Source organism: Pelophylax lessonae (genome assembly GCF_965119305.1).
Source record: "Pelophylax lessonae genome assembly, chromosome: 4".
In the NCBI taxonomy this organism is placed as follows: Eukaryota; Metazoa; Chordata; class Amphibia; order Anura; family Ranidae; genus Pelophylax; species Pelophylax lessonae.
In genome coordinates, this window is record NC_138771.1 from 43,059,000 (window position 1) to 43,072,794 (window position 13,795).

The 13,795-nt window shown below is 43.5% G+C and overlaps 1 protein-coding gene across 5 annotated transcripts in view; it reads left to right on the forward strand.

Moving 5' to 3' along the window:
• Nucleotides 1–13,795, forward strand: part of AKAP13 (A-kinase anchoring protein 13) — a 526,300-nt gene that overhangs the window by 185,021 nt on the left and 327,484 nt on the right. For 4 of the 5 annotated variants that reach the window (XM_082254313.1, XM_082254314.1, XM_082254315.1 and 1 more), the window contains exon 3: nt 8,507–8,651. In XM_082254313.1, coding sequence (XP_082110439.1) covers nt 8,507–8,651 — 145 coding nt within the window. Of the gene's footprint in view, nt 1–1,035; nt 1,266–8,506; nt 8,652–13,795 lie in introns of those variants that run through there. The other variant, XM_082254317.1, reaches the window with a different exon arrangement.

Here is a 13,795-nt window from a genome sequence, read left to right on the forward strand (position 1 = left end):
AAAAAAAAAGCCTGTGCTATACAGAGTAAAAATAAAAAAATGATATCAAAAAATGGTTTTAAATTGGCATACAAATATATATTTGAAATCAAATCTTTATTATTTGGTTGAAATAACATGATGTGGGTGGATTTCTGCCTGTCACAGGCTGTGTCATGCCTCCCCAGTCTGTTTTTTTTTAGAATAAGAGGGAGGTGAAGCCACTATTAATCTACATGTAATTTCCCACCCTCATTCTGTTTGGCTGGTTAGTGGGCATGGAGGAGGAGGGAGAGGGAATAGGCTGTAATTTACCACTGTGTATACGCCCACATGTTTGATTCTATAGTCACATGGGCTGCTCAGATGTTGATAGCGAGGAAATGCTCAGCATAGAAACTCACTGAAAACTGAGCAGAGTTGCCACCACAGCTGCAAAATCCCTAGCTAAATTGGGGACATAACAGAAGGTGGAGATGGAGAGCAGCAGGATCAACCAGGTTTTTTTTGCAGAATAAAGTAAACAAATCTCACAGTGACTGAGTATGAACAGCATGTAATACAACATTCATTGATAGTTTTTTATAATGAGGGTTTAGTGATACTTTTAAGTTCATTGTCTGTCGACAGTTATTTTTTCTCATAGCATTGCAGAGATGTTAAAAAAAAAAACTGATGATTCATGACAGCCTGACTACAGGGTGCACATTTTTGGAATGGCATAATCCTCTTTGCCGAATGTTTATACTTTTTCTACTGTGATCGTAATTTTTTTTTTTCCCCAGTAAATAAAAAATATTCGCAGGCTGGTCTCTGAGTAATATTTCAGCATGATCTGGTCTTTAGGTATGTTCCTTGGGTTAGAACTTCTCGTTGAGGGTGTTAACATTTTCCATTGAATAGTTTTCTTCTACGCCACTTGCCGTGTTAACTAGATGTTCACAAAAGAGCCGGCTGAAAGATACCAGATGGTTGTCAGGGATTAGAGAAGTGTGTGTAAAAATATACAGCCATCCAGCATGTGGCCTGGAGCAGACACTACTATCGCTGCTATAATGGCTATTGAAGCTAGATATAAACTGTAATCCTTTATGCTGTAATCTTAACAAACCACTCAGCATCGAAAAAAGAATGTTAGACTTCTACGGTGCTTCGTGTGTACCCTGCACAGCCAGGCGAAGTCATGTGTCTCAATCAACGCTGTTTATTCACGTGTAAAATTCTGGGTGGACTCCCAAGGCTAAACCAAGACTGGATTAATGAGAAGCTCCTACGTATTGTGGAGGGTAAGTTGGATGCGTGCAACAAAAACTTCCGGGAATTCACCCTATATATTTTATATTGCAAGAAAGTTAAAGGAAGCTATATTAGGGCTGGGCAGGAGACATGTTATTACTTTTAGTTTTGTAATGAGTTGTTTCTGTTGATGTTGCTTTTAACAACACCTAATATTTAGAGTCGGTTCACACTAAGGCGACACGACTCCTTACTACTTTCGGGGGCGACTTGTGCATTACCATGCACCACGACATCGGAGCGACTTGCAGGGACTTCACATAATGGAAGTCTATGCAAGTCGCTCCGAGGTCGCCCCGAAGTAGTACAGGACCCTTTTTCTAAGTCGGAGCGACTTGTGTCGCTCCTATTAGAACGGGTCCTGTAGCAGTCAATGGACCGCGAGGGAGCGCGACTTGTCAGGCTGAGAAGTCGCCTGACAAGTCGCGCTAGTGTGGACCGGCTCTAAATCTGAAGTTTACTAAACTCACAACAGTAAAATCAATGTTTATATCCAGAAAAGCATGCTTGTTCTACTCATAGTGGAACCGAAGGCCCCTTTCACACAAGGGAGTCTGTCGGCGGACTCCGTTTATCTCAGTGGGGGATTGATCCGCCGATCCCCCGCTGAGCAGGGGGGTGGCAGCTCTGTCTCTGCGCTGTGTGCGGAGACAGAGCTGTCAGGTCCCAGCTGTTCTCTATGGTGGAATCGGATGGGAACGGACCGCCTGTCTGTTCTCATCCGAACCGGATGGAAAAATAGGGTTTCCATCCGTCCAGATTTGACGGATCGGATGCCAGCGGACATGTCTCCGCTAACATCCGATACCTCATAGAGATGCATGGGGCATCTGTTCAGATCTGCCTGAAAAACTGACAGGTGGATCTGAACGTACCGCTAGTGTGAAAGGGGCCTAAGGGGTTAAACATCTGCATTTTGTAAAAAGGCTGTTTGATCCTGTATGCGCAGATCCTCCTCCTCTTGCATTGTCCCCAAAATATGTCCGAATAAGACAGTTAGCAGAGACAGTCTGTACAAGCCCAGTTGGGTGTGTAGTGCTAGTTTTTTTTTTTTTTTTTTCTTGGGAGAGTGCATGTGATCAGCACAGGGCCAATCAGCACTGCCCAGACAGAGGATCAGGGGTCCTGCATCCTGATAGGACAGCTCAGGGTAGTATGAAAACTCCTTCTGCAAGCTTTAACCAGGCACTGATAGAAGTCACAAGACTGCTATATACTGCCAAAAGGTATTGGCAGTTTATATTTACTAAAATGATTGCATTTCCATGTTCTGTGTACTGTGGGAGACCAGATATGGTAAATGCAAGCTCCTGGGTTTAGTAACACTTTAAACATTCTTTTTTACTCTACAGCTTTTGTTTCATTACGTATCTGTAATGAAAGATGCCCCATACAGGGTTCTGGATTTTATAGACCTATGCAACAGTGTTGCCAACTGTCAGTATTTTTACTGGCAGCCAGTAAAAAATTGGCACTTTTTCCTACCATTAAATGCCAATGACAGGAAAAGGTTGCCAGTAAAAAAATATGGCTGTATTGCTCGGCTCGGAACTGTCCATGCACAGTTTTGGTCTAGAGCTGGCCAAGACCATAAATGTGCCTACTACAGTGTTTGGGTGGTGGTGGTGGCGGGTCTGACGAAGGTGGTGCCTGAGCATGTCATGTGATGTCATGGTGCAAGAGAGCGAAGCAGAGCAGCCAGAGCCTCGTATGCGGGTCTGCTTTACGGGAGCATAATGGTCAGTTCTGTTTGCACTGGAGGGTCCACCTGGCATAGAAAGAGACTGTCACTGTGACTCAAGAAGGGACATGTTGTGTAGGTTTTGTCATCATCTGATCATGGGCAGTTCTGGTCTGGAGCCGGCCAAGACCATCCGAGTGCCTGCTACAGTGTTTGAGTGGTGCCAGTGGGGGACGGGTCTGGTGGAGGCGGTGCCTGAGCGTGTTGTGTGATGTCATGCTGCAAGGTAGCCAAGCAAAGTGGCCAGAGCCCTGTCTGCGGGATGGGAGTGAGGCAAGCTGGGAGCGGGACTGTCAGTGCTGTTTGGACTGGGGTGGACTGAAAGGAACCACCTGGCATGGAGAGAGACTGTCACTGTGACTCAGGAGGAGACGTGAGGTGTCATCATCTGTACTGCTGCACACTGATGTCAGTGTCACTGTGAGAGTCAATTTCATGCATGTGTGCCTGACCATTCAAATTTTTTGATCTCTTGAGTCCAATCCCTGAGCTTACTTTTGGAAATGCCAGTAAATTTTGGGTGTTGTATCAGTAAATTTCAATTTGTAGGTTGACAACACTGCTATGCACTGTGGGTCTGCCCTGTCCTCTTCCTGTGTCTGAGCAAACGGTGCTTTGGGGGGTGAACTGCTTTGGGTCTCCTGCACTAAGGATGATCATATAAGGACACTCCCCTTCCTGTCCTCCCTTCCATTGAGAAAAGTTGTTATATTGATTACACTACCTCTAAGTGCCGGTTCACACTACCGCGACTGGTCAGCCTGACATGTCGTGGTCCATGCAGTGCTATGGGAACCATTCTAATAGGAGCGACTGAAGTTGCTCCAACTTAGAAAATAGTTCCTGTACTACTTTGGGGCGACATCAGAGCGACTTGCATTGACATTCATTATATGAAGTTCGTGCAAGTCGCGCCGAAGTCGCGGTGCACGCGACTTCACAGGTCGCCCCCGAAGTCGTGCCGCGGTAGTGTGAACCGGCACTAACACTATCATTAAATGGGGAGAGTCTAATCAGTCACAGTATTGTCTTCCCCATTCATAGATTTTGTTAACCCCTTGCTCAGCAGCAGGAAGATGACAGGGCAGCCGTGTACATTTTGGTTTTATCATCATAGCAGAACTAGAGCGGAAATTTAGTGTTGAATTGATACTGATATCGGTGCCGATGCTAAGCCTTTGCACGGGTACTTGTACTCATGCAAATGCTCCGATACTAAAACCGATACGTTCACACCATTGTTATTTGATCGTTCAAAATCACATGACAAGTGGCACTCAATGGGCAGCAATGGAACTGTTCAAATCGTTGCGATCAAAAAAGGTTCCTTTACTTCTTTTTTGCAATTTCATTGTGACTTGCATTGATTTCTGTTAAATGAAGTCGCAATGAAATCGGAGGTCTAAATTGCACTAATCTGCGGCTTTGAAATTGCGCTTTACTAGCGCGATTTCAAAGCCACACTGGTGTGAACCAGGTCCTAGAGTTTATAATTACAAAGAAGCAGTAATCATTTTTCATTAGACTAAAAAAAAACCTGTCACATGACCTAAAAAATAGGTAAGCCAAGTACTTGATGTAAAGTATTGATCGTACTTGGTCTACAAAAACTGGTATCCGTGCATCCCTAGCAGGAATCTTCCAATGGGGACACTAGTTGTGGTGACCTTGGTGAAAACCAGGGATTCCCTCACTTTGGAGGGTTTCCTCTCACTTTCTGTTTTGACTCTGGGACAAGAAGTGAAGAAAATGTGCGCCAATGATACAAAAATGACCACGAAAAATACCTGACTTCCCTTACTCAATCCAAAATTAAAAAAACATCTTCCGCTTTAAGAGCTCTTTAACGTCAAGTTTTTTTGGGACTGCACTGGGCAATACAAGGCAAAAAGTTTTGTTCCTCGTGAGGCCAGTTGATACCACCACATTGCGATGGCATGCGCTGAAAATACTGCATGCACTACTTTTTCTTTTTTTTTTTTTCAGTGTATCATGGTGGAATGCAATCCACCACCTCCTAGTTACAATAGACCTGGATGAAAAAGAGTAAACATTACAATGCGCAATGATCGACATGATGTGAATAAGGCCCTAAATATTTTGTGCTCTGTGCATTGCGTCTGAATATCTTTAGTGTCTCTGTTGCCTACATATTAAAAAAAAATCTGGCAAGTGCTCTAGCTCAGCAGTCCCCAAGCAGTGGTCCGTGGACCACTGATGGTCCACAAGAACATTTTGGTGGTCCCCTGGGGCTCAGACACAAATGAACATTGTGACGGATGTATACCACCCAATTTTGTATCCAGTGTTGTTCTCAGTGCGTGCTTACAGTCAATACTGTCAGTGCGCATTGATACCTGATGCCTCCCCTATAGTTCTGTCAACTCAGAGGGAGGCGCTGGGAGTAGTTCAGTGAGTGAGATTTGAAGGAGGAGGGAACTTTTAGTGGCAGCATGCTGATAAGACTGTGGGGTAGAGCACGGAGCTTGAGAACATGGCTGGATAAGGAGACAAGATCCAATGATGAGGATGTGAAGGCAGCAGTGTGATGTGGGGTGGGGGGCAGAGGGCTGGAGCATTGTGTGTGTATATAAGGCATGTAAAATTCATGTTAGTGGTCCGTGAGGTCCGAAAGGTTGGCGACCACTGCTCTAGCCTTCCCCTACTTTACTAAAAAGAACCATTTACCGGTATTTATTTTTTTGTCTGTAAAATCTTTGGAGGGTTCCCGCTCATTTCCTGGTAAAATGTTGTCAGTGGGACAGGAAGTGAGAAGAAATCTCTCCAATGAAGCCCCAGAACACAGTAAAAATATGACCGGGTTGTCTAGCCTTCCCCAAACTATTAAAACTATGAAGAAAAAAAGATTTTGGCTGGACATACACTTTAAGCAGAAATGCTATATGTAATTAATGATACACCAATAGCTACTAAAAGTGTAATACAGAATTCTGTGTGTGAAATTTAATCGTGAATTATGGAATGTGAAAATGTGAATGTTACTAAAACAAAAAATGAGCTTCAGGTATACATTACAAAAATAACTCTGTTTGCTCAGACTAAATGCATGGTTGCCTTTACTCAAAATATTTTAGCAGAAATAGTGTAAAGTATTTTCCCCCTTTCCCGGTCTCCTTTTATTTTTGTAGCTTTTTAACATTGAATCATTAAATTGGTTGAAATACTTTTTTTGTTTTTACAAATTCCATCAAACATTTTTAGCATTGATGTAGAAGTTAAAACCATGTGCCGTCGCAGTTGTGAGTAACAATGTTCCGAACATCATTATGATTTTCTCCAGATTTAATAGAGCCCATGCCATCCAAAAAAAACATTTTGAAGGACAGCTGGGCTTATAGTGGAAAGGAAAATTTGGTTTTATTGAAAGTTAACATGGTACACATAGATGCTACCCAGGGTTTTTATGATTTAGCCCTGGTTCACACCAGGTGCAACTTCAAACTGGTGCGATTTGGTCCGATTTAAGCGCAATCGCAATACGATTTCTGTCAATTTCCTTTACCTGCACAATTGGTGACTATTAAAAAACAAGAGAGAAAAAAACTGCGTGTATGCCCACCCATCCCCCCCCATCCCCACGAGGCCCTCCAGACCTGGTATGGATTTAAAGGGGAACCCCACAACATTTATTTTATTTTAAATGGTGTGGGGTCCCCCTTAAAATCCATACCAGACTTGTTGGCATATTAAAAAAACGAGGAGAAAAAAAGCATGTCCCCCCTCCCCCCCATCCATGCCAGGCTCTTTGGATCTGGTATGGATTTTAAGGGGAACTTCACACCAAAATGTCATTTTAAAAAGTGTGGGATCCCCCCCCTAAATCCATACCACATAATTTTCCGAGCATGCGGGCAAGAAAGGGGAGTGGGGAACAAGTGAATAAAAAAACTGACACTTTTCTCCTTCCAGTGACTGGAAAAGGTTGTCAGTAAAAAAAATGGCTGTGATGCTCGGCTCGGAGCCATATCAGGGACTCTTTTGTTCCCCAGCTCAGCCGGGTCTGATTGTCCAGAGACTGTGGATTCTTGTCCCATTTGGCCAGAATCTCCCTTGCAGGGACCTCGTATGGTACTGTGCAAAGGGAACTGCCTCAAAGGGTAGACACCATCAGGCCCAGCACCCCTATGCAAGTCGGAAGGGATGACCATCTGCTGGACAGCAGGGGACGAATTGCAGCCTGTAGTTTCTGGAGTTTGTCCAGTTTAGTCCAGAGTTAGTCCAGTTTGCAGTTTACAAGAAGCCATGTGGGGGACACCGCAAACATGTGGAAGAAGGTGCTCTGGTCAGATGAGACCAAAATTGAAATTTTTGGCCTAAAAGCAAAATGTGTGTTGGAAAACTAACACTGCACATCACCCTGAACACACCATCCCCACCGTGAAACATGGTGATTGGAGCATCATGTTGTTGGGATGCTGTTTTCAGCAGGGGCAGGGAAGCTGGACATGGTTGATGGGAAGATGGATGGAGCCAAACACAGGGCAATCTTAGAAGAAAACCTGTTAGTCTGCAAAAGACTTGAGACTGGGGCGGAGGTTCACCTTCCAGCAGGACAACAACCCTAAACATACAGCCAGAGCTACAATGGAATGGTTTAGATCAAATCATATTCATGTGTTAGAATGGCCCAGTCAAAGTCCAGACCTAAATCCAATTGAATCTGTGGTAAGACTTAAAACTTGCTTTTCACAGAAGCTCTCTATCCATTCTGACAGAGCTTCAGCTATTTTGCAAAAATGTCCCTCTCTAGATGTGCAATGCTGGTAGAGACATCCCCAAAAAGACTTGCAGCTGTAATTGCAGAGAAAGGCGGTTCTACAAAGTATTGACTCAGGGGGGCTGAATACTTTTCACATATTAGTTTGTAAAAAAGTTTGAAAACCATTTATCATTTTCCTTCCACTTCACAATTATGTGCCACTTTGTGTTGGTCTATCACATAAAATCCCAATAAAATAACTTTCTTTTTTGGTTGTAACATCACAAATGTGGAAAATTTCAAGGGGTATGAATACTTTTTCAAGGCACTGTAATATAACTGGATACTTATATTTATCTGTGGGGGTTTTTTTTTTCCTTCTGGATCAACTATGGAGTTCGAAGAGTGGATGAGGAAGGAAGAACGGGACAGGAGGGTGCCGGGGGGGGGGGGGGGGGATTGTCAAGGAAAACTGTAATGTGATTTTATATGGCGGTTTTGTGAATCAACTTTTTTTTTTTTTGTATACTGGCTAATTAAGAAAAAAAACCTGTGGCTAATGGAGTATTTGGAGGTTTTTTCTTTGAGTCTGTTAGAATGTTGTGTAACAGTCACTCGGGGGACACTAGTCAGGTGTTCACTCATTTCTGTTCTAGCCATTTACCTTCCATTATGTGGATATAGCATTAGAATTCACATGTGGTTATAGCAGCGAATAAATACCAGTCTAAGGAAGGAATTCTAACCCGGGTCATTGTGTTTCCTTTCAGGGTGAATGTGTTCTTACTGTACATCTCAGTAAACGGAGTAAGAAAAGAGCGGATGTATTTTACCTTCTCTTTACTGGTTCCACACGGAGACATGTAGCAAGTACTCGGAGAGTCAACTCGGCAACACTACAAACAGTTGCGCCAGGTGAGCTATTCACATTGGTGTTTTATTCTATCTATTGAACATGGATGGTCCTTCAGTAGTTGAGTAGTTACGGGAACCAGCCAGCCTTGCAGATGGCAAGGACTTTGGGAGTTGTAAATCTTGAAACATTTGAAGGGCCAAAGTTGAAGTTTAGGACTTTAGATCAATTTTGATATTTTTGTCTGTGTGGATGATTTTTGCCAATTCTAAAAACATCAAAGGATATCCATTCATTTTTAATCAGCTCAGCATATTCTTATCCAGCTCTGTACATTATTTATGAGCTTTTTTGTGCCTAAGCAAGAAGATAATAGAAGGCAGTTTCAGTGGAAAGGCATTGTTCTTTCTCGTATTGCTGGAAGAAGTTTAGTCAGTTTATATAATCCCTGTAGATTGTGTATTTATACCTGTATCCTGTCTTTTACCGCTTTCCTTTTTTTAGACCGTGTTTACTGAATACAAAATGCACTTCTATTTTAGGTCTAGTTGAAAATGGTTGCACATAAAGGGAATATAATATGAAGGTTTTGCACAAATATTCTTTCTTTAATGGGGTCAGAAATATCTAACAACATTTTTAAAATATTTTTTTTTTCAGGTAAGAAATCTTGCATATGAATATTTTATATCTTTTACAGGCAGTTAGGAGGAGAAACTCTCAGCTTCTTTTTTCTTTTCTTGTTCATTTCTCACTGCCTATTCCTTACAGAGCTCAATAGATGAAGATTAAATTTGCACACATAAGTGAATGAGTCTGAGCAGTGATGCATACCTTTTTTCTTTTGGCTCTGTTTGAGAGACCCTGTGACAGAAAAGTGCTTATGTTCTCTTTAACCCATAGTGCTCTGGGAGTCCTTTTGTCATGTGTTAGATATTTACTAGGATTTTGTTTTTTATTCCGGTAACAAACATTTGGTGAAATGGCAAATGTTTTTTTGCATAACGCTTTGTGAAATTCTTACCTTAGAATGAAACCCATCACCACAGACTGGGCTTCAATCTTCCCCAGGTCTTTTTTCCAGGTTCACTGGCTACAGCCCTTTGAATGGCTGAGCCGCGATGACCTCACCGTTATCCCGTCCCTTCAGGGTGCGTTCGCCGGTGACGTCACTTGCTGCATCCAGTGTGAGTATCTCCTAAACGGTGCACGTTTAGGAGTTATTCATTGCATCTACAGGTTAGCCTTATTGTAGGCTTACCTTTTTAGGTACAAGTTCAAAAGTGGAGTTTACTACGGCTTTACCTGTGGGCAGCCAACTGTGACTCTTTGCGGCTTTACAGCTGGCTGCGCCCTGTGAATGATCCCACAGTATCCTGGGACCTGTGAGGCTGTGTTAGGGGAGTTTAACTTAAGCCCTGTACACACGCAACGATTATCGGCCGACCGATCGTCCGTCTTTTGTCCAAGTTGTGTTTTGTTGGTTGGAATGTGCCTAGACTGCACACGAATTTTTCTCGCCCAACAAAATTCTACTTCAGAAGTGATGTCATGTGTTGGTTTGCTTTCTTTGTGTTTGTTTTTTCTTCACTGAGCATGCCCAGACTTGCTCATCAGATTTTTCCCTGTCGAAATCTGTACTGACTGCACGAAAATCGGCCGTTATGTTGACGGCCAACAAAAATTTTATAGTCTGCACACCAGATTTTTTTCGACAGAAAAGTCGGAGTTGGTTGTCGGAAGCATCATACTAACAAGCCGAAAATCGGCAGATCGGTCGTCGGACGAAAATTCCCTGCCAATTTTCGACGCGTGTGTACGGGGCTTTAGTCTTGGATTGCCGCTGCAATCTGACCGGAAGTGGGAGCTGGTAAAAATCGGGTATCTGCTCTCCTCCTCCAAAAAAAAAAAAAAACATTCCAAATATTGAACAGGGGGAGGAGGAAAAGCATAACTTCCCCTTTTGGGTGAAGTTTCACTTTAATTAGGCTGGGCCCACGCTGTTGCACTTCAGTAGTCCATTGTTCATTCCTAATGGCATTCAAAGATACTATGACTATAGACGTACCTTGTAGAATACAGTGATCCATCACTGTTGTAGTGCACTGTTAGGCAAAATACTGCATACACCTTTTTGATTCTTGGCACAGTACATGTTAACATGACATAATGCATCTTACCAAACAACACATGTGTGAGCCCCGCCTAAACATCGGAGATGTCAAAGTTCTTGGTTACAAGATAATTTGTTCAAATCTGTCTCTTACCTTGGTTATATAGCCTAGGCTCCATTCACACCTGAGCGCATAGTTTTAAGGCGTTTTTTCAGGCTTTTTTTCTGTACTTTTTTGAGCTTCAGGCGTTTTGCTTCAGGAGACAAAACGTTCAGATATGAACAAGGGGTCATTGACATGACTGTGATTTTGCTTGTTGGACGTTTAGAGACTTCAGAGATGAGCGTTTTAAGAGCTGAAATACGCTCAGGTGTGAACAGGGCCTTAAAGCGGTTGTAAACCCTATTTAAAAAAAAAAAAAAAAAAAAAACCTGCAAGACAAAGGCATAATGAGCTAGTATGCATCGCATACTAGCCCATTATGTTTAACTTACCTTAAAACGAAGCCCCGACACGGACCCCCGGACATCGATGCGGGCGCTGCCATGATCCCTCGTCGTCTCTTCCGGGTTCGGCGGCTCCGGCGCGCTGATTGGCCGAAAGAGACGGCTCCAGCGCGCTGATTGGCCGGAGCCGCGATGACGTCACTCCCGCGCATGCACGCGGGAGTGATTTTTCCGGCAAGCTCCCGGCAAGTTAATTGAAGGTCCCCCCGGACCTTCAGAGCGCATGCGCCGCTCGCGCGAGCGGCTGCATGCACTGTAAATATCTCCTAAACTGTGCCGGTTTAGGAGATATTATTTGTACCTACAGGTAAGCCTTATTATAGGCTTACCTGTAGGTAAAAGTGTCAAAAAGTGGGATACAACCGCTTTAAAGATGTACTGTAGTGATTTTACCCTGGGCTATTGATTTTTGGAAAAGATGTATTCTTGATGAGCATAATATGGAGACACAACCACTAATGGTCTTTGTTAATCTACAGTACTTCAGCTAGCTGGGAAATTTGAAAAGTACTTCCCATGTATAGGCATGACTTACAATGTCATGAACCACTTTGTGTCATAGAAAGGCTTTTTTGTATACCAGATGAATGCACAGGAATGGAAGCTGGTCATCTCTTTCTAAAAGGACATGAAAGCTACTTCTTTGATCTACATTTGACCCTTCTTGATGTCTAGTTCAAGAGGCAAACTGGAAAGAATGTTCCTTTTTAAGCAGACCAAAAAGAACATAAAGTAGGCAGTGAGTGACAAGGTGTGCCAAAGTCCCCCCCCCCCCCCCCCAAAAAAAAAAAAAAAAAGTAAAAATAATAAATACAAAAATAAAATAGGAAAAAAAAATACAATAATAAAAAAAAAAACTATTTACTGCCCTACTGACACCGTCCTCTGCCCTACTGACTGACGCCGTCCTCTGCCCTACTGACTGACGCCGTCCTCTGCCCTACTGACTGACGCCGTCCTCTGCCCTACTGACTGACGCCGTCCTCTGCCCTACTGACTGACGCCGTCCTCTGCCCTACTGACTGACGCCGTCCTCTGCCCTACTGACTGACGCCGTCCTCTGCCCTACTGACTGACGCCGTCCTCTGCCCTACTGACTGACGCCGTCCTCTGCCCTACTGACTGACGCCGTCCTCTGCCCTACTGACTGACGCCGTCCTCTGCCCTACTGACTGACGCCGTCCTCTGCCCTACTGACTGACGCCGTCCTCTGCCCTACTGACTGACGCCGTCCTCTGCCCTACTGACTGACGCCGTCCTCTGCCCTACTGACTGACGCCGTCCTCTGCCCTACTGACTGACGCCGTCCTCTGCCCTACTGACTGACGCCGTCCTCTGCCCTACTGACTGACGCCGTCCTCTGCCCTACTGACATAGTTGCATAGTTTGTGAGGTTGAAAAAAGACATCAGTTGAATCCAGTTCAGCCTAAGACATGCTTCCTTCTCCACTGACTGACACCATCCACTGTCCTTTTGACACCAACCTCTGTCTCTGAAGTGCCTAACCCCAGGTGATACAGGGATTAAACAAATCCTCCAACATAAATTGTACCGGTTTACTGTATCTGTGGCTGTCTTTCCCCTACATCCATTCAAAGTGGAGAATTTACACAGGATCTCTCAGCTCTGAAAACCAGGGGGTGGAGAGCTGAAGTTACATCCGTGAACAGAGCTCTGAGAGCTGATTGGAGGGAAGAGGCACACCTCCCTCCACACAGGAACAGGGCTGAGGCTTTCAATAAGCTGGAGGTCCCTCCCTGTCACCTTTTCTTTTCTTGGTGTCAGAAAAACTTGTCAGAAGTGACTCTTACTGATAGCAGAGGAAGGAGGCGACAGGCAGAAATGACAAACAATAAAGAGATATCGCTCAGGTGAGTCATTCACTGGTACACCTTATCCTGCACAGAAAGTGAATGCTGACTCAGCATGTATAGCGTGGACGGCCAAACACAGATGCAATCACATTCATTGGAATTAATTAAAATCCATATGACAACACAGAGGTACAAGAACAAGAAAGCTGACGCGTTTCACACCTTCGCTGATGCTTGGTCCTAGCTACAAAAATGTTAATGGATTCCAATAAATGTGATTGCATCGTTGTACGGCCTTCCAGATCTCCTCTATTCACAGGCAGAAATGACATTTCGTGGTCCTAACTCACACTATAGAGATATGCTTTGTTCATATTACATGCTGGGGTTTACAACCACTTTTAACAGTGATGCCAATTTGTACTTATTGCCTTATCCTTTTATAATAAACACAATTCCCTGCAAATCAAAGTCATGCTACAACTCCCTACATTGTATATGCCTATCAAGAGTTTTACTACAAATTCCTCTTTGACCAAATTACATTTCTAATCCAATGTAGAATTAATAGTCAAATTTATAATGTAGGGGTAAGGTCTAAAACTCAGAAGGAATTTTTTTCCTTGAGTAGGCAAAAATAAAACATTTCCTGGCAAGAATATGCACCTGGACCTTAAAATACTGTAAACTATAAACAGGTAGGGGATGTTTGTATTAAAGAATTGGACGTCCCTTTTCAGGCGAATAATTTGTTACAGGTGTTTTCCTTTT